At 39.0% G+C, this 21,276-nt stretch overlaps 1 protein-coding gene across 3 annotated transcripts in view; it reads right to left on the bottom strand.

Annotated features, from left to right (window-relative positions):
• The window catches only part of Slc2a12 (solute carrier family 2 (facilitated glucose transporter), member 12), a 57,071-nt gene that overhangs the window by 4,199 nt on the left and 31,596 nt on the right, over window positions 1-21,276 (bottom strand). For all 3 annotated transcript variants that reach the window (XM_005390509.2, XM_013517402.1, XM_005390508.2), the window contains 2 exons: window positions 10,540-10,662; window positions 6,859-6,991 (listed from right to left, as the gene is read on the bottom strand). In XM_005390509.2, the coding sequence (XP_005390566.1) occupies window positions 6,859-6,991; window positions 10,540-10,662 (256 nt within the window). The remainder of the gene's footprint in view (window positions 1-6,858; window positions 6,992-10,539; window positions 10,663-21,276) is intronic.

The raw sequence follows: 21,276 nt of genomic DNA, 5'->3' as shown, positions 1-21,276 counted from the left end.
GAAGGGGATAGGTATGCAAAGGAGTGGCCTTGGTGGTGGTCATGGAATCCACGCAGCATAAGAAAAGTGGGAATATGGGAATATTCCCAGGATAAGAAAAGTGGGAATACTCAGTGCAAGGTCCTAAGTTCGATTCCCGGTACCCCAAAAAAAAAAAAGACATCGCAGGGAAGTGCTGGCATAAGTCTCAGTGCAGCAGGCTGTTGTGAAGACGGATGGAGCAGAACTGATGACTGAATATCAACAGCTGTTTAGAAGAAGCAAGATGGAGGCTGGAAAGAAAAATGGCACCAAAAAGACTCCTAAAAAATGGGCAAGAATCACACCAAGCTTCTGTGCTGATGAGTAGACAGGTAAAAATCTGGATGATGTGCAGGAGTGGGCAGGGAGAAGTCTTGGGGAATGTGCTGGAGAGGGGAGAGGGTGTGAAGCAATTGGCCTCTCAGGAAAGACAGAGTTGATGTTTACAAGCTGCGGGGATGAGGAGTGCCAGTGTACCGTAGACACTGATGTATGGGTTGACGGAGGAAGTGGTAGAATTCCCTCCTGATTACGTTCACCTTTTTAGTGAAGACAGAAGCAAAACCAGCAGTGGGAAGTGAAGATGAAGAGGTTTCCAGGGAGAGAAGGTGGTTATGGAGCAGCTATTGGGACAGAGGCAGAGATGCTGGACTAGGTGGTGGCCATGCAGCAGAGAGGGACACGAGGCCAATGGTCGTGGCCAAAAGCAGGATCCAGCCCTTTTCTTTGGATTTTACAGAGAAAAGAACAAAAACAAAATATCAAAAACATAGACATAAACAAAACAACAGAAGAACAGTAAAAAACGATACAAAATTTCAAAACAAGGTGATAGGAAATCAACAATGGTTGTTGTATTACATATTGCCCGCACTTTTGCATGCATCCCCAGACTCTTTCACTGGGTCGCTGCCGGTGCTCGCTTGGGCATGCCTTAAAATGTAAATCCTGTCATTTCACTTCCCAGCTGCAAGTCCTTCGGTAGCTTTCCACTGCAATTAGAATGAACGTCAAATTCCCCACTCATTGAGAAGCCCCCACGCTGGTCTCTCCCTCTTTTCTAACTTATCTCATAGATGGCGACCTCCTGGACTTCAGTTCCTGGATCAGGTCAAGCATGTTCTGAGTTAGCCTTTGCTCTGCCTGTTCCCTCTGTCCAAATTCTCTTCCCCCTTATCTTTCTGGGTTGGCTCTTTGTTACCACCAGATTTTATCTCAAAGATTACTTCTCAGAATAACCTCAGGATTACCCAGTCAAAATTACCCCCCTCGTCACATACTGCAAAGCAGCATGTTTTGATTGTAGCTAATAATGTAGGACCTACATCAGGGTCAGGCACTTCATAGTAGCAACTGCATCATTGCCTAGCACTTAATGCTCAAATATTTAGAGTAAATGAATTAGAATTAGTTAATGCTTTAATTTTTTTGACCAATTTTGCATGCTTATATCTGGTAATCTGAACAACTAATTTGAAGACAATAATAAGCAATATAACAACTATTTTTCAATTCCTACCTTCTTGTTTAGTGAAGCTGTGCATCATTTCTAATATTTTTTATTACTTTTTATTCTCTTTAATTGTTTGATCAATCTTGCATTCTTACATGTGGTAATCTGAGCAACTTTATTGAAGATAACAATATGTCATACAACAACCATTGTTAATTTCCTGTCATCTTATTTTGAAATTCTTACTGCTTCTATTGCTTTTGTGTTGTACTGTTTTTGCCTTTGTTGTTATTTTATTGGGTTTTTTCTTTTTAAAATAAAAAAAAAATGAATTAACATGAAGGAAGGGCCACATCAAATTAACTGCTAAACAAGAAAAATACCTAAAACCTCAGAACTAAAATATTTATAAAATATTCTCATTTCTTTCTGTTTCCTCTTAAATTAGAGAAAAGGGTAAATAAAATCACAACTGAAAAAAGCAAACATCCCATTCTGAGTCCCTAGCTGGCAAAGCAGATGTTCAAAGTAAAATCCTATCAAATTAAATTACTGCAGGAATCTTTTTTGACCTCTCCACTGAGTCACTGTTTATTTTATAAGAAACTTAACATCCTTAGAAGAATATGTGTTTTTTCAGCTTTGCAGCAGTAGGGGTAGAAGAACCAAATTCCAAATATGAGAGAGGAAAATATTATGCAATGTGTAGTATCAAATTTGAAGTTAATTTGATATTATAGTTTCCTTTCTTATCCCTTAGAGAAGGGACTTTACCATCAGGACTGGTTTCGCTAGTGAAGAAAGTTGATTCATTGTTTTATTAACTTCTGAATTCCTGAAGACTCCCTCAGCAGTCTTCAGGTTCACTTCAGCTTCTTTGTACTAACACACTCCATGGGCTTCCCGCTGCTCACATTTCCTTAGCTAATTTGATAGCTTATCAATGCCACTATTTTGATTTTTTGTCTTGGATATTTCTTTCGAGGAAACCTTGTTCCACATTTGTTTCAGACATATTTTGGTCAGTGTACATAATTCAATCTGTTTATGTTTTCATTCTAAAAGTTTTTACCAACTCACAGCCCTGGAGAGAAACCCTCTGCTCTCTACTGTTGCATTAAATAGGAATTAACCCAGATTTCTGATAGCACGCTTTTCCTTCCAGCCCTCATTACTGAGCTTCCCCACAATGGTGCATGCCCGGGAGGTATTGCTATTGGCTGTAATTGAGTTTGAAATGCAAAACTGTGTTGCTGTGCCATCTTTTAAATTTCTCCTCACTAGTATCCTGATATATTTTTGTTCTTTGATACAAACCCCACAGTACTGTTTAGTGGTCAACAATACCTTTGGCCTCAGTCTTCTAATTTACAATTAATATTTTTTCTGGGAGAGAGCCTGGACTTATGTTTGAGTAATTAGTTGACTTGAAAGTAACACAAATATGATTCTTTCAAAAACAGTTCATATGTAAAAAATTTATTCAGTTAGATTCTTTTCCTACCCTAAATTCTGAATTACTGTTTTGCTGAGTGTTAGAAACCCAAATGATACTTTCTTCAGAAATGTCTTTTTCTACATGTCTATGAGACAGACTAGTTTTTTAAAAGTTGGTCTTCAATTTTTCATTTGGTTTGCAATTTATTTTGACAATTTCATATAAAAAATAGCTAAGAAAATTTCTTAATCTTAGGTCATGCAAAGCACTCTACTTTCAAGTTAGCCTTAAAGGGGATGATAAAGAATGATAGTTAATAGGTACTTCATTTTCAATTCAGTGAAAGAATTCATTGAGGTAATGTATTATTTCTTTCTCTTTGCTTCAATTTTTAGTTAATTTTTATTATGATTTAGATATCTCCCAAAAGTCTTATGTGTTCAAGTGAGGCTTTTAAAAGGGGATTGGATCATTAGATGCTAAACTCATTGGTCAATTACTCTCTCTCTTAGGTTGTGGGGCCCTGTTGGAGGAGGTGGGTCACTGGAGGTGTAACCCAGAGGAGTGTACACTTCTCCCCAGGTCTTTTCTCTTTCTTTGGTTCTTAACTTTGTACTTCCTGGCTGCCAGGAGTTAAGCAGCTCTGTTCCTCCAGCCCTTTCCACTGTGGTATTTCTGCACTAGAGCCAGCTGACCATGCACGGAAACCTCTGAAACCATGAGCCAAAATAAATCATTCTCCCTTAAATTAAGAGTGTCAAGTATTTTGTCCCAGTGACAGAAAAGTGACTAATAGTGTTGTTCACAATTTTTAAAAAAATCTTTATATGCTTGGATTCTTTCCTTTCTACCTGCATGTCTTATTCATACCTCACTTGTGATTTGTACAAACTCTCATCTCCATCCCCAAGTCCCATCTGACTCCCGTTCCCAAACCTGCTCCTCCATGGCTTACTTCAGTGCATGTCACTATTACATATTGGTTCAGTTTCTGAGGCTTTGGAGATAACCTAATTCCCTTCTTTCCATCAGCTGTCTTTCCAGCCTAGCACCTAGTTCTAGTACCATACCACATCCAGGCTCATAGTTTCCTGTCTGCTTACTCCAACAGCCTTCTTGTAGGTCTCCTTCATTCAGTGTTTCCCCTTTCCATTCTCCATATTTTGCTAGAACATTCCTTTGAAACTCTGGTCACTTGATTCTGCTGCTCTATTATTTTAAATTCTGCTTACATCAGGATAAAATCCAAATTCCTTACAAAGGAATTTTAACACTCACTGACTTCCCTTTGCTGTGGGACCATCTCTCAATTCTCAGATAAAAATTTGTTCATTTTAACACTACACCATTAAATGCACTGGGCTCTGTATGTGACCACCTTCCTCTGACTCCCCACATGCCTTCTTTACATAGATAACTCTTCCAAGATTCAGCTCTGGTATTTTATCTTTCACAAAACCTTTATACAATGAAGTTATCATATATACAGTATATATGGAAAAATGTATATGATGTATACACATACATGATACATGTGAGAATACATACATACAAATATATGACATATCTGTGCTAACAGTATTTGCAATGATCAGATTTCTTGTCTGCCTCCTAAAGTAAGGAAGTTACAAGTATGGATTTGTCTTTTGTATTTTCAGTTCTTTCTTAGTCCTAGGCTTGGTCCATAGTAGACAGTCAACAAAGAGTTGAGTAAATAACTGAAGAAAGTAATATAGCAAGAAAATAATATAGTATGGCCAAGTTGTCTCATTTATCTTAAGCTTTTCCTTTTCTCATTGCATAGAGTGAATCACATCCTATGACCCATATATCAAAACCGGTGTGGTTTTTATTGTCCATCATGTTGGTTGTTGGATTCGAATGTTTGTATCCAATTCCCTCACATGGTGAGTTCAACACTGACCTGGTCTACAAGTTAATTGAATCAAATTTTCAGACATCTTCTAAGAATCAATGTGAAGCTAGACATTGTAGGGATTGCTTAAGAAAGATAGTAACATTTCTGAAAATCAGAACTGTATCACCTAAGGAGCTTTAACCGTGACAGTCTAGCTAAAGAAGTACTCACAAAAATGGGACCAGAAAATGTTGAAAATCTGAGGGAAAGGAATGCTTTCCAGGCCTGGAGTTCCTCAGGCTTCAATGCTGAGGATTTGAGTTGACCCTTAAGGGGTAAGGATATAGAGCTAAGTCTTTGAAGATAGCTCTAATGTAGGAACAGAGGGAGAAACAGATAAGAGTCAAGAGACTGAAAGGGATCCAGGGAAGAAGACTGTCTCGTGGGAGCTTAAAGAATTTCAGGAAAAAGGCATGGTAGATTAGATGTGGTAAAAAATTCTTTGCCCTTCATCCTATCAGGAGTAAAGTTTCTTTCTTTTCCCCTGCAATCCAAGCTGGCCATGGGACTGCTATTGACAGTAGAAAGCGGAAGTGATGTGTGAATTTCAGAGTGGAGAAGGGCTGTGTAGCTTTGGCTTTCACTGCCTTAGCATGCTGTGTGTGAGGAAGGCACGTTAAACTCCTGAAGGCTAACAAGCCATGTGGAGAACAGAAGCTCACTGCCGACTGCCAGCACCCACTGCCACCTACTTGGTCAAGCCCTATGTGATCATGGGCTTTCCAGTCCAACTGACCGTCCTGCCTATGTCACCCGTGAATGAGTTTAGGTGAAACAAGCAAAACACCACTCAGTCAACAGCCAGAACCATTCAAAACGGTAAACTGCTATTTGAAGCACTACATGGGTGATGGTTTGTTATGTAGCACGAGGTAACTCGTGTGATGCCAGAATAGGGAAGGGTGAGAAATGAAGGAACACCAGTAGATTTGGAGGTCACTGGTGTCCTGAAATCTCAGTACTGGGAAAGGCCTGAATCTAGCAGCTTTGTTTCCCATTTCCACGTGGATGCATTGAGTTACTGAGATCTGAGGTTATCAGTGATTTGAATCATGTATTCATAATTAATAATCTTGCTTAGAGTCTGTGCTTATAAAGTGGCGTAATCATACAGAAACTTGCAGGAAGCCGGGAAACCCCTATTAAACCAGAATTAGCATTTTGGTCTGTGTAAATATATATGCACACATACATCCAGATCACTTCACAGTTGAAAGTTCTCTAGCACTGTGCCCACAATTTCTGTAATTATACCTTTTTTCTCGTGTTTTGAAAGTATTTTCTAAAAATCACAACCTATAAAAAAAAATTATCTCTTCCCTTTATATTAAAACTCAGGAATAAGTATCTCTATGCTTCCAAGTGTTATGATTTACTCCAAAGAAGAAAAACAAGTTCCTCTTCATTCCTGGCTCCCGCCTGTCACCTATCCCTCTAGGCCATCAATTCTGGCAGTTAGGAGCTATGAGCTCTGTTACTAAAAGAAAGTTTTGTATGGCCAACTTTTAAGATAAATTGTTTAAAAATCTGTCCAGGTAAAATTTACTTAGTGTTCTAACTGTTTATTCATGTAAGAATTTTTTAAATCTTATTAAGATTATCTTCAATATGCCAATGCTAAAGCAGTTGTGGATATGTAACCCCAAGGATTTGTCTGCTAATTGTAGCTGTAAGTAGGACTCAAAGACCTGTAAACCTTGAAGAGTTGAAGCCATGCTTCTAGGCCAGGGTGGATACAGTATCCCTCAGTCCAAACAAAGCCACCTCCCTGGGGAGCTAGAGAAATGGGAGAGATTCTGAGATCATTACTGAACAGGAGTTGAAAAGGCTCATTTGCTGGAAAGTAATGATTTCTTCATGCCCACAGCTGAATAAACCTCATAAATGCAAAGGAGAAGACCTGGAATGATGCAATGAGACATAGCCCAAGGGAAATATCCTAAAATAATTTGAGACATTATTTACTTATATATAAAGGTTGTATTTTGAACCATCTGTTGTTTAGGACCAGTGCATACAAATACTTACGATTTTGCTAGCTCCATTGATATCTGTTCCAGAGAGCATCCCTTTGTCTCAGGTATAAACACAATAACAAAACCCAGAGCCGCTAGACTCATGAATGTATATATAAAGCACACCCAGGGCAGGCCAATAAGATCTAGAAGGGACAAAAGAAAATGATTAGAAATGTGTTGTGTGTTACCTTGTTCTCATTAATGACTAATGCTTCTTAGAGCATGTACAAAGCCATACCTATTTTCATACATGCCAATAGTGTCTAAAAAAAGGATTCACACATTAAAAGTGTAGCCGGCCCTGGAAGTTTTATTTTACTACTCCAACTTTCTCAGATAAAATGAACAGCAGTCTTATAACTCTCACAGTTTAAATCCAATGCCACCATCCTGATGGGTGTGTCTTTCTCAAAATGGTAATATATTTTTATTAATATAAAAAAAGACATGCTCACTGCAAAAACATAACCTCAGATAACACAAAAATATATAATATTTCAGAAGGTATTATTCCTCACCCTCCATAGTTTCCCATTTTGGAAATTGTCACTGTAGCAGTTTGGTTCTATTTGGTAGATGGTTTTATTGACATATTTTGTACAGATGGACTTTTCTTGGGTTGAACTCCCCCTTCTTTGCTCTGACTTGAATAAATTAATTCATGATGGCACTATTTCATCAGTTTTCATAACCAACAGTGCATTTAAATGCCTCTTTCTGGGTTCAGAGGTAAAAGTGATAAGAGGTCCAATGAAAGGCATCACCTTGCCAAGATGTATCAGCAAGAAGCAAGAGCCTCAAGATTATGACAGATTTCACTTGCCAGCCCAGTTTTTCATCTGCCTACTTCTTGCCAAAAATATAGTTCCTTTGTGGTCATTGGACAAAATCAAGTTACATTAGCCAATGAGGTGCCCCCCGCAAGCCCTTGCGCCTGCCATTTGCACTGTGCTAGCCCCTGGCTTAGTGGCAGAAAGTCTAGTGTGACGTAGAGCAGGGAGAAAGTAACTGGCTCTTTTTGCACACAAGCTCAGAGCAACTGGACACAAGATTTGCAAACAGCCCTTAACAGCTGCAGCCACAGATCACAGCTGGTCAGGCGAGAACACTGCCCGAGCAGTGTATAACCAGTGTACAAGGACCTAAACTAGAGACCACTTGTCAGGGAGTTGTGCTGAGGTGGGGAGGGGTAGAAAGAAGGAAGAGCACTGCTGTTCTTTCAGCAGTTTTAATTAAATTCCTCTCTCTGTGCTTGTCTTATGCTGGCGCAAGGTTTTATCTGGATGATTGCTTAATTAAGTGCTTGTAGAATTTGTTCTTTCTTCTGAAGCATAAAACTGAATGTAGGCACTGAATAAACCCCCCAATTTTTTTTCTCATCAGATGTGTCCCCAGTTCTGTGTGAGCACTTTTAGTGACATGCGACTCACAACTTCACAAAGCTCCTCTCTGCCCACTGAGACAGTTAAAAACTCATTCCTTACCATGAACCCAAATCAACCTTTCAGTCATTCTGTTCTGTCCTCTGCATGACACACGTTGAGTCCTCTCCCCACCTGTTCTTCATGACAGCCACTCTAATATTTGAATGTACCTCATTCCTTCAGGTGAGAGTCCTCTGGGCCAAGTTAAACACCCTGAACTCCCTCAACCATGCCTTACCCAGGAGAGGCCACATGCCATCCTCATCCTGCAAGTTTTAACAACCTTCTCAAAATATTTTACCAGAGCTGAGTCCAGTGCTGCAGCTGTACTATGCCCACCCACTGCAGCCTGTGTGTGTCTATCTGGAACAGTCTGCTTTTTATTGTTTCAGATGAAATTTCATTAAAATGTTGATATCCGAGAGCTTGTCGTCAAGTAGAACCTCACATCTTTTAGGTCTCTCTAGCCCATATTTGGAAAACTGAGTTTTGAAAATAAGCAGCGATATTTAAACATCCTAATTAAATGTCATCTAAAAGTTTTAGCTCATTCTAGGCTGACTTTAAAATTGAATCTGTTTGCCTGGTATTTTTTCCAAAAGCCCATGCAGGAGAACTTCTGAATCTTCATTAGCTGATCCAGTTTATTGGTGAGGCTTCCCAAATATTTGGGTCATCTTTTTTCATTCCTCGTTTCATTCCTTTTTCATTCTTTTATATTTTGCTTTCTCTATACCAAACAGCAGATGAAGGGTGTATGTGTGTGTGTGTATGTGTGCATAAAGGACACATGCTTATGTGTGCGATCTAAGTAGGACAGGTATAGTCAATGCTAATAGTTTGGTTGTTTCCTTCAGTCTTGGTTTCTAAAGTGCAGAAATTTGTAAAACTGTAGAATTTCTAAAACTGTAGCATTTGAAAATTTTATATAAAAACCCAAACATGTACTTAGCAACTCCAAAAATTAATTCCAAAAGTGATATACTAAATATACACATGTATATGTGTATCGCTATATCCACATATAGGTATATCCACATACAGGTATATGCACATATACATATATACTCATCTACATAATACATAATATACATATATTTATGTATATACATATTTATGCATATATGTATACATTGAACTACCATCCATTTTTGAAAATCATGCACACACATATGTATAAGTGCAGGATATATATACAAAATGAAACTTAACTGTTTGATTCATGAAATTTTCCAGTTTGGATTTTTTTTATTATAGTCATGTTGTAAGACATTTAAATAATCACACACTTCTATGATATAAAGAAAGAGCAACTCATTGGTCATTTTTGGAGGATGCTAGGGAACCACCTCATTATTTTTGAAAGCTAAAAAAATAGTTTCAAAGTTTCAAGCTTTTTTTTTTTGCCCTTTTTATATGACCCACTTTTCAGAATAGTTGCGAAATTCAGAGTACTCTGGATAAAAAGTTGGAAGGAATGATAGAATGAACACACTGGATCTGGGTCCTGATTATCAAAGGAGCCCAACAGGACAAAGTGGGCACCAGCCAGACCTGATGTTCCCCCTCTTGACTGCACCCCCCAAGGAGTTGGCAAAGAGCTCTGGAAAATCTGAGCTCCCTCAAGCCTCCGTCTAGATCTGAACAGGAACTTACAGGGAAAATAAAGGACAGACATGTGACATGAATACAAACAACAAAATCCAGACTGCACAAAATTCTATGAAACAAATGACGCAGGCTTTTTAAAAATCAAAAGTAAAGGTAGAATATGAAGGGTAGGGGAAATGGAGGTGAAATCTACAAATAATAAGAACTATCAATTAATTATAAATTATATTCAACTAAAGTTTTTCAAAAGTAGTTATGAGACAATTGGTAAAATGTGAACATAGACATTTTTGTATACTAAGGGATGATTAATATTTTTAGGTATGATAAGGTATATAGTAGGTATAAATATTTTTAGGTATATAGTGATTTTATTGTTTAAAATATTTTGTCTTGTGAAAGATTCATGCTGAAATTTTAAACATGTGACAACATGTAGAACATAACTCAAAATGATTTGATAAGGGGAAGAGCAGATGGGGTTTTAAGATGGTGAATTGCTTAGGTTGGGCGATGGATACAGCAGGTTCATTCCCATTCTCTGTACAAAGTGTACTTGAAATGTGTCACAATAAAATGTTCCGTACAAGAATATAGTTCCATAATGTTTGTCCTCAGAGAACAAAATGCATGAGAAGAAAATAAAGAGTTCTTACCTGTGACTGTCAAAAATGTGAGAGAGATGAGGAGGTTGATGCCCCAGTTCATGCTAGAGGTTAGCGCCATGGCTCGTCCTCTAATCCCACCTGGAAAGATCTCGCTGAGCACCAGCCAGGGCACTAGAACAAAGAGAAGGGGAATGGCAGACAGCACAATTAGCAAAACTCATTGAAAGTGACAGCCAGCTCGCTGATGGTGTCTCTTTGCCCTGGTCCTGCCTGAATTTGTATTTGGGACAGGGCCGCTTGCTACCTAAAAGGACAAGCTGCTGAGCCTTCTGCTCACCTCCAAACAAGGAAGAAAGGCTGCAGGAGAAGCACTGGGAGAGCTGGGTGATGGCCCTGAGTGGGGAGGAGCATGAAGTGTTGGCATCTGACACAGGCCACTAAACCCTAAAAGGACAGTGCCTATAGCAGCTGAATGCAAGCTTTGGACGTCTGCCTAGCACAAGAGCCTTAGGGTCAGATCCTGGTGATTCCTGCAATATGACAGTGCTCTTTCCTGTAGTCTGCTTTCCCCTTGACCTTGGGGAAGTCTGTAGTCAGAGCTAATGGATGAGTGGGAACCAGCTTGAAGGGTGAGAGGACACCTGCTACTCTTCTTTCTCCCACTCGGGCCTCCTGGCCAGGGACGAGATAGTGGAGAGAAGCCTGCAATTAAATAGAGCTCCCAGATCTGATTATTATACCAGACTAGACATTTGAATTGCTGGAAAGAGACTCTTCTTGGCACCGAAACTGATCAGAGAACTTTTTATTATCTGAGAGTGACAGGGAACATTATGGGGGTTGCTTGATGGGATTAGAAAGGGCAGAAGAAAGCACATTAACCTGTCTTCCCATCACAGCCTTGCAAGCCCACTTTGCCTAATAAAATAATGGCAAGTTCTTACTGTGGGCTGACTTTATAAACAAGTCTACCCTGTTATCTCATTTGATCCTCATGAACTCCTACCAAGTAGTTACTGTCACTTTTCTTCATTTACAGAAGAAGGAACTGAGGCTTGAAGGAGTTAAAAACTTGCCAAGGTTACAGAGCTCCTCCCAAGTAACAGAGGTGGTGTTAGAACCCTGGCAGCCAAACTAGGGTATTTGTGCATTTTAATTACTGGCTTCATAAATAGTGGCCACTTGCTACCTTAAAGGACAAGCTGGTGAGCCTTCTGCTCCATAAATATTGGTTGATTGGTAAATGAATGTAACTGTAGGCACATTTGATCTTGTGGAAAGGATTTAGGAATCGCCCTAGCCCGAGCTCCCTGCTGTCTAATGCACCAAATGTTGGAAAGCTAGGGTCTGTATGTGACCAAACAGAGTCCCAGCCCGGAAGAAGCAGCTAGGAGTCAGGAAGGGGCTGCTCTAACCAGCATCCTCTTGGGCTGCTTGTGCTGGAATGGGGTAGCCAGCTGTGCCTGTAACTGAACAATTCGCCTCTCACATCAAGATCACGCTCTGCAGAGAAAACATCTGCGTGTGGCACATGTTCTGTTTTCAAGTAAGAAAAACAAATCACATTGTAGGAGAGGACTGAAGAAAAATTTTCTTGGTTATCTTTTCCTAATGAATGTATACAGGGTTAGCTCAAAAACGTGGAAGATCATTGTAACCAAAGCAACATCATTATTATTGTTTTAATGACTAGGGAACTTAAAAAAATTCTCTCCTAACCGGTTACCCTTTCTTGAGTATTGCAAGATGGAGGCTCCAGCTTTGAGTCGTGATGACTACATAATTCAAAGGAAGCCTTTGTAAAAAAGATACGTCCTGGGATCGAGTTAAAACTCTATCGGTGTAATTTTTAAACTAAATTCTGATGCCGCACACATAACCCTCAATGTTCCTTCCTGCCATTTTATTTGACACAAGTTAAGTGGAACTCAGGGTTTCCTGAAGGGCTTGTGCTTTAGCAGCCATGAGGAAGAGGGAGAAGCAACTTTTTGTTTTCCTTTAATAGAGGAAATAGCTCAAGTTTTTAATACTTCTCCAGTTCCCTTCTTCCAGACTCTACTTTTCCTCATGATGGCCTCTTGGATTTATTTGGTGGCATTTGCTGGGCTCCTCAGAACCACATTGATCTCGGATGAGAATAAGCTGATACTGCTGTTATGAAAGGCGATGCAGCTCACCAAGGGGAAGACAGGAGAGTTGTACAAAGCACTGGTTAAACGTGCTAAGTCTGAACCACCAGGATCTTGCCTAGAAAAACTCAAGATCACACTGAAAGCTTGCTCTAGGCATACATTCAAGGCAGCAGTTAGGCCAACTTCCTGGGCAATTTATCCAGTCTAAGTAATGAACTGAAGATTGGAAAATAGACTTTTCCTGTTTTCAGGCAAGCTTGCACCTGGCATTTACAAAAGTAAATGTATAATTGCTGAAAGCTTCTACTTCTTTTTTGGAAGAATTCAAGAACTGATGTCTTGGTTGCTATCATATCGACAAGCTGAATATGGCAGCATTTGGCAAAAGGATGCTCCAACCGTAAAAGAATATGGAGGCTGTCAAATGAAAAGTAAGGAGAATTATTTCGGTAATTATTTCAGAAATTAAAATGGCAAGTGTTCAGATCCAGGGAGAGTGAAATAAAAATGTGGAAGTGGCATTGGCAACAAGAAAGTCTTTCTGTGGCAGATTTTAGTGTAGGAATCTTATAGGCCTCAGTGCTCTCCAGAAAGATGGAGTGAATGACCAAAGCAGAAGGAGTGGAGAAGCTCCGTGTATTAGTCAGCTTTCTGCTGGTAGGTAAAGAAATACCTGATATATACAACTTAAAAGAGAAAATATTTATTTAGGCTTATGGTTTTAGAGGTTTCAGTCCATGGTTGGCTGAGGATCATCCAAGGCAGGATCGTCATGGCAGAAAGGCATAGCAAAGAAAAGCTGCTCGCCTTACAGCAGCCAGGAGGCAGAGAAATGGAGATAGCTTGAGAGGAAGGCACCAAGGATCAGGTCTAGTCCTCAAGGTCATGCCCCATCATGCACTCCCTTTGCCTCCCTCCCATTACCCCTCAGCAGTGCCACCAAATTATGATCTCATCAGTGCACTGATCTACTGATTAAGTTAGAGTCCTCATGCTTCAGTTGTCTTTGGAAAGATCCACAGACACCCCACATATGTGCTTTACTGTTCCCTAGACATTTCTGAATTCAATACATCTGACAATCAAGATTAATATCACATTCAATTTCCATTCATAAGTAAAGAGTATAGAGCTATGCACTACTACCTGGGAATTTAACGTCATGATGTTTATAATAACAAGTGGAAGTCTTTGTAAAATTACTGATTTTTTTTCCCCAATGAGATGGCACACTTTCTCCCCAAGCTATTGCTACAGGGGAGGACTCCCTTTCACTGCCACAAAGAGGAAGTGGTGGCTCTCTCTGAGCACCGTCTTTATTCCCTACAGTGATGATAGGCCAACAGAGCACACAGTGTCACATTTGCATGTGAGGGATCTGGAGTACTCATGATAGAGATATAGTGTGCACGGCCACTTCAGTTTGGGAGGCCATGAAACAATTCTCCTGCACTCAGTTCTCCACTTTCAACCTCAGCAGTCCAGGACCACCCCAGCAGTTTGTACCCTCATATATGTCAGAGTCTGCATGTCCTTACGGTGTGTTCTACACTGCAGTAATTTGAACTTGTGGGGAGTGAGAGAGTAGTAATTGCTCACAGACACTGATAGTTGCTCACACATATTTCACATGGTACTGAATCATTAGGGCTTCCCATCAGACCTTGCGTGATCCAGATGAAATCTACATAGTGTTTATGGCTACATGGTGTATCCTATAAAGACTGTGGATGACAAATACATCAAAGATTTTCCACCGGGTGTGGTGGCGCACCCCTGTAATCCCAGCACTTGAGAGGCTGAAGCAGGAGAATTGTTGCGAGTTCAAAACCAGCCTCAGTTGCAGAGGTGAACTCAAGGCCAGCCTGAACTGCATAGTGAGACCCATCTCAAAAAAGACAAAAGAAACAAAAAAAAAGTTTTCCTGTGTCTAGTTGAGCACATGGACTTGGGTCAGTAGGGGTAGTCAGCAGGAATAATAACCCTCCTATATGTGTATTTCCTTCCTCCCGTCTATTTCTGGCCATTGCCCCTGTTTTTCCAAGAGAAACTGTCATTTAACCCCTGTGCTTTCTGATTTCAATACTGCAGCTCTCCAGGCACATTTTCCATTTGGCTTGAATTCTTCCTGAACCACCTCGGCATGCCAGCCCAGAGTTTGAAAGACTCGCCGAGGTCTTGAAACTCTCGCCAGAGAACTCCTAGTAACTTCGGAGGAAGTTCTACAGTTAGGCTGCCCAGCTTTCAACAATCTCATTTGCCAGGGAAGCCCCGTCCTATAATCTGTAGGAACATTGCCAATGGTTTTTATTGCCTTTGCAAGGAGCATGAGCACACCTTACTCTCCTGCAAAGAGGGTATGGAAACATGAGTTTGAGTAGGGACGTGCCCGTCTTATCCCAGCAGATGTTTAAGTTCTGGCCTCATAAATTCCCTGAATGGAAAAAATTATGCTCTTTAAAAAACAAACTTTTCTATAGGCAACCAACTCCAACACTAGCAGTGATGTGGTAGATTTTCTTTTTTTTCTTTCCTGTATTCTCATTTCTTTCACTCTCCGAGTTGTGCCACTCATAGCCTTTTGTAAAAGAAACATTTTATTCAAGAATACTATCTTGGGTTACTTGGTAATACTATCTTGGTAACTAAGAAAGGCAAGGAAGTAAAGTGTCAACATATCGCAGTTTTTCTGCCCTAATGATTTCTAATTAATATGACTTATATAAAGGTATCTTAGGGGAAATTGAATGCAGTGGAATACCCCTTATAAATAATCATAATAACGATAATAATATGCCAAAGTTAAAAATGGAACACTGTTGTGATCCAAACGGGGAAGAGGAGTGAACTATGTTACTGGACTTCAAACTTTCTTCTTTTATTTCCTTGGGTACCAGGAATCGAACTCAGGACCTTGTGCTTGCCAGGCAGGTGCATGTACTGCTGAGCTATACCTGATCTCAAATTTTTTGTTTGTGCAACCTTTAATGTAATTTGAAAAACAAAGTAAATTTTTCACTTATAAACTAACATCTAGTATTTTTTCACCATAAACTGAAATAATAGCAAAAGACGCAATTTCTACTGTTCTCAACTTTAAAATTTGAAGTAAAATAGTTGTATTATTCTTTTAAATGTTTCCAGCAGAATTTAAACACCATACCTTTTTGATTCCCAGCATCATCCATCATTCATGTGAAAAGATAGCAACAGAGTATTCAATATAAATTTTCTACTGTTTCTTTTTCTCTTGAACTTAAAATTTTATTCTATTATAATGCACTGTTAAGCCAGAAAATCTTTCACATCAACTTATGATATACTTCTCTTTAAAAAAACAACCTTAGGGGGCTGGGGATTTAGCTCAGCGGCAAAAGCGCCTGCCTGGCAAGCGCAAGGTCGTGAGTTCGGTTCCCGGTACCGGAGAAAAACCAAAAAAATAAATAAATAAATAAAAATAAAAAATAAAAAAACAACCTTAAATGGAAATTTTAGATTTAGTTATACATACTTAATAGCTTCAAGTATATTTCCTGAATAACTTATTAACTAATTAATGGAAAATAAATCAAAATTATAGAAATATCTAAAATATGTTCAATATAAACATTAAATATAAGAAGTGAAAATTCATTATTTAGCAGTAAATGAGGAGCTTCTTTATTATGTGTCTGGGTGAATGCCACTTATTTCTAAAGTAACATAGGTTTCTACTTTTTAAATGAAAAATATTGTTCTCAAGAATAAAATAGTAAAATAGATGGAAAGCTAATGAAATTATATAAAAACAGTGTTACTTAGTTCTTGAGATTGACAACAAAAGTTGTAATGATAAATTGGCTGATAACTGGATTAGATCATCCTTTTTTTTTGTTTGAAAGCAAATTATTGGAAATACCTTGCTTATGAAAGGACTGTTATATTTTCATTTGAGTCATTTCTTAACACCTACACCAATATTTCCAAGTGCCTTTTTTATTAGTGTTCTTGAGTTTTTATAACTTGTAATATTTATCATGATAAGATTTATGATGAGTGAAATGTGAGCTTTCTTTGAAGTGGGAGAGTGGTTATAACTGGGGTGTTGTGGATGAAGAAATTTTAAGAAATTTTTTTAGAAATTGCAGCCCTGGAAATTGACTTCCTTGAGGAATCATCAAAAGACTAGTTTTTGGAAAGTGAACCCCTTAAAGTTAGCCTACCCCAACCTGCAGAAAACTGAGCTAAAGTCTAAAATGTAAAACAAAAAAAAAAAAGGAGGGACAAGAAAGAAATTCATTTTTCTAGCTTGAACTACATCTTAAATAAGATGTCTTTAGATACAATACTTTATCGTGTATTTTTTTCATTAGGGATGATTCAGCTGGGAAAGTATTATAGTTTTAATGTTGCAAATGTTCCTCAGAATAACTCTTAATGTGTTTTGGAAAACAAGTAACAAATAAGTTCTTGTATTTATTAATATAGTGCTAAAATCTTAGTTTGCTTCTTTAATGTCTGTATCCCCCCAGTATTTACATTTTTCTTATGAGTGTGTGTTTTGATACATAATAGTTACATTCATGTTGGTGGCTTGGTACATATATATCATTTTTTATTATTTTCAATCCCTTTACCCCTTTACCCTCTCTCCTCTCCCCTTCCCCTGCTCTTTTCCCTTCTCCAAAAAGTCTGCCTCTCTGTTTCCTACCATCTTTCCTTTATGTTATTCTTTAATTAGTTTGTATTTTGGGTTTCTCATACAAGAGAAACAACATGATATTTAACTTTCACAATATGTCTAATTTTCAAGGTCAGAGGATCTGATGGGAGAAGAAAGTAGAACGCCAATGTCTGACGTGAGCCCCTGCTGATGGTGACAGCTGATAGAGCCATTTCTCTATACGCTTAGCTCTACTCAAGCTGCAAAAATGCAGGGTTAAAATCTGTGGTTCTGTGAGACACTGTTTCTGCGTCCTCTAACTCCAAGGAGGAAAAAGAAGATTACATTAGTTCTGCACATATTTTGTTAAGCATTTCCTGTTGTTTGGAGGCAAAGTTAGCGCAGAACTATGAGGATACGATGTTTTTATGCGTTGCATTATTGTGATGAATGACACCAAAGGACTGAATGATTGTCTACTTCAGTCAAGCATAGTGACATTTAAACTAGTTCACTGGGAAGAAAGAAATAGTGATTACATGAATACTGGTGATAAAATAAACTGGAACAGTTCAAAGAAAAAAAATGTGCCTTTGAAGATTTTAAAGATATGAACACTTAAGTACAAACCCACTATGTGAATATTATTGTAAAATGGCTACACTTGATATTCTTCTGTTTAAAAATAATTTATGCAACATGCCTTTTCTGTAAAGGCATATAATTAACCCATAAGAATGGTGGTAAGTGAATATGAGCACTTAAACAGCCTTTGACTATGATGGTTCTGATTGTTAGAGGCCTAGAACTTCAGGGGAAAAAAATGCAAGGAACATAAAAATCTCTTTTCAAATACTTAATGTGCTTCTGGAATACAAGGCTCTTTGTCTTAAACCCAGCATGTTTTTGAGAGAAGCAGCTAAGTCAACTTCCAAATTAGAACCTGCTGTTCCACCTCCCTGGAATTGTCATATTTTTTAGCTGTGCAAACATCACGTGAACAAGTTTTCTGGAAGACTCAGAGCTGTTTGGATGTAAAATCTGAATTCAAATGCTTGGCAGATGACTTACGCTTGCCACCAATACAATCCTCCAAACCACTGCTTCGGCTCTATAAAATGAAACAAAACAAAAAGGTAGGCTCCACCATTGTTGAGCCTGCAAAAGCTCTAATCTCATTTAAGACTGAAAAGAGGATATCTAAGTTTTAGGACATTCAGGTTGGGAAGCAATTCTCTATGAGTGTTTGCCAGCCCTTTCTTTTCGTCTGTTCACTCACTCATTCATTCATGCATGCATTCACTCATTCATTCACTCACTCACTGAGAGGTACTAGGGATTGAACACAAGATTCACACTAGCCTACCTGTCCAGCACCTTTTTATTTTCAGACAGTCTCACTCAATTGTTCAGGCTGAGCTCAAACTTGCAAACCTCCTGCCTCAGCCTCCCAGAATGCTGGGAGTACAGGCGTGCACTCCCATCCCCAGCAATCTCTGGCATTTCTGCAAGTCTTCTAAGCAATGGCACTAATCATTTTTGCTCTTGACTGTCCTTAGAGGCTGTTACACAAGATATAGACTTGGTACCCCTCTAGAGAAAAGGACTGCTTTGTTTACTTTCCAGTAAAGACTAGACAGTGTCTACCTCCAGGGAAGAAATAAGGCAGTTTTACTGTCTATTCTAAGATGTGGGTTCTCTATGCTTGCCGTTCCTCTCATACATAAAACCCAGGTGCAGGGGCTATCTAATCTTTTCATGCTGACCTGTGGGCACTGAGGCTTGAGGATTTAGCACAAATATTATCTTCTGGCTCTTGCTATGATTAGGAATTTAGGAATGATAAGGTGCACTTTGTCTCTGATGAAGAAGTCTTGCATCTTTTATCAACATCCATGAAACTGCGACCGGCTAACTTGTTAACATGCAAATGGGGGAAAATCTTTATAGTTATTGACAGTTTGATTATTTGTGACTATGGTATTATTTTTCTACAAAGATCTTTTGTTACTTTTATTAACTTTGGATTGTCCATTTACCTCGGAGGGATTTTACTGAGACTTTTAAGCCTGTTAATCCATTGAAATATTTCTATAAGCTTGAATAATACTTATTAGGTAGAAAACTATGTCCCTTCCAAACTCCAGGTTTAGATTTTCACATATTTCTCTTAGGAAAACCATGAATGAATTGCCTCAAAAGGATCTTTTTGTAAAACGTGAAGTTTAAATATTTTCAATGACTAAGTTAAGATGGGAGTAATTATCCTATGGAATCAAGGGTCTCAGTCTTTTTTTCAAGGGAGGCTTGGAGAACAAACTAGAAAAATTTGGAAATGAACATTTTCTCCAGCAACATATATTTTTTAAATGGCCTCAATTTTAGTAAATTTAAAACATGAGCATTCTTTAGTCATGTATCCTCAATTAAGAAGCTTTATTCAGATATAATTTTTAGCTAAATGTGTGTGGGGTTCCCCACAAACCGCATTCACCTTTTATTCCCTAGTTGTTGGGTCTGCTTCATTCCAGAGGACATCCGGGTATATCAGCCCAGACTAAAGAGCTCCCCATTAATCATGGAAACTCAGGGAGTTTTATATTTTTTAAAAGAAAATTCATCCAACTTATCTTAGACCAGGTTCTATTTTAGGCTCAGGGAAGTCACAGTAAATAAGGCAGGATTTATTTGAGCACAGAACATGAAGTCTAAAGTAGCAGCAGCAACTCAGAAGAGTGAACATTTAGGTGTTTCTCAGTTGAAATCACACCTTTTACCTTTAATCAAAGCTTCAGGATTTTCTGTAAAATCTGTCTGGTTTCCTAGGAAACCCTCTTGACTGTATGTGATTCAGGATTGAACCATACTACTGAAAGACACCAATCAATTTCTACAGCCCTAAATACTAGAATAGTATATAAAGGAAGGTGAGGATGACCATAGCATCATAAATCAGTGTAAGGCCATGGAGGACATCTTGTGTGTCCCTGGGATGCCTAAGCAAGATGCCTGCATAGTCAAAACTATCTCATGTCCAAATTAGAGGCAGAAGTTTAATTCTTTTATCATTAAGTATACTGAGCCAATGCTACACACCAGGCCTGAAGCTAAGGAGCTATCGTACAGATGCTTCACCGATCTCCATAATTACAAGATGAGTTAGACACCATGGTCCCCATTTTCTAGGTAAGGAAAATGAAGCTTTGCGATATTAACTGACTGGCCTGAAGTCTTATACTGTGGAGCTGGGATTCAAGGCCAGGGAGTTAGAGCTCAAGGCCTCATCCAAATCCTGACCCTATGTTGTACAAGCTCCCCAGGAATTCTTGCTGTTCTCCTACAGGCTCACCAAGTGTTCTTGTGTTCTCCTAACCCTTCCAGCTCATGGCCTTATCAAGGCCATTTGACCTACCCTTATCCCTGCTTAAACTCTTGTCCCAGATCTTCACAGTGTGTTCTTCAAATAAGCCTTGACGCAGATGTCACCAGTTCAGGGACACCTTCTGTGTCCATCATACCTCAAAAAAACCCTCCTCCAAACATGCTTTTTCCTTACCCTTATTTTTCTTTGTCACTCCTGTTTTTCTCTAAATCGTAACACTTCCCTTTCCTGACATTGTATTATTTATGTATTGAGTTTCTTCCTTCTTGCTTCCTCCCATCACCAGCTCCACAAGGACAAGGTATGAGTCTCTCGCATCCATCCCGGAATCTCCATCCCCTGGCCCCATGCCCAGTGTGTCACGGGGGTGGGGGGGAACACCTGCTGGGTGAGTGAGTAAGCAGGTGGAGAGATGACTCTGCACTACTTTCTCCCTCTATCTTCTCTTCTTGGTCACTCAGGATGCTCACTCCTGCCTATTTTGCTCTTCAGAGTTGGTGAAAGAGGCGGGGTGTTATGGTTTGCCTGGAGGTCCCCCTAAAGCCTCATGCAGTCTTGGGACAGGCTTTTAGAGTTTATGATTGATTCATGGTCCAATGCTGGGATTATGGATGTGAGTGCTACACCTG

This window comes from Chinchilla lanigera, unplaced genomic scaffold (assembly GCF_000276665.1).
Source record: "Chinchilla lanigera isolate Chin_1 unplaced genomic scaffold, ChiLan1.0 scaffold00038, whole genome shotgun sequence".
Classification (NCBI taxonomy): Eukaryota; Metazoa; Chordata; class Mammalia; order Rodentia; family Chinchillidae; genus Chinchilla; species Chinchilla lanigera.
Note: the sequence above shows the minus strand (reverse complement) of the source record. Positions and strands in the feature narration are given on the sequence as shown.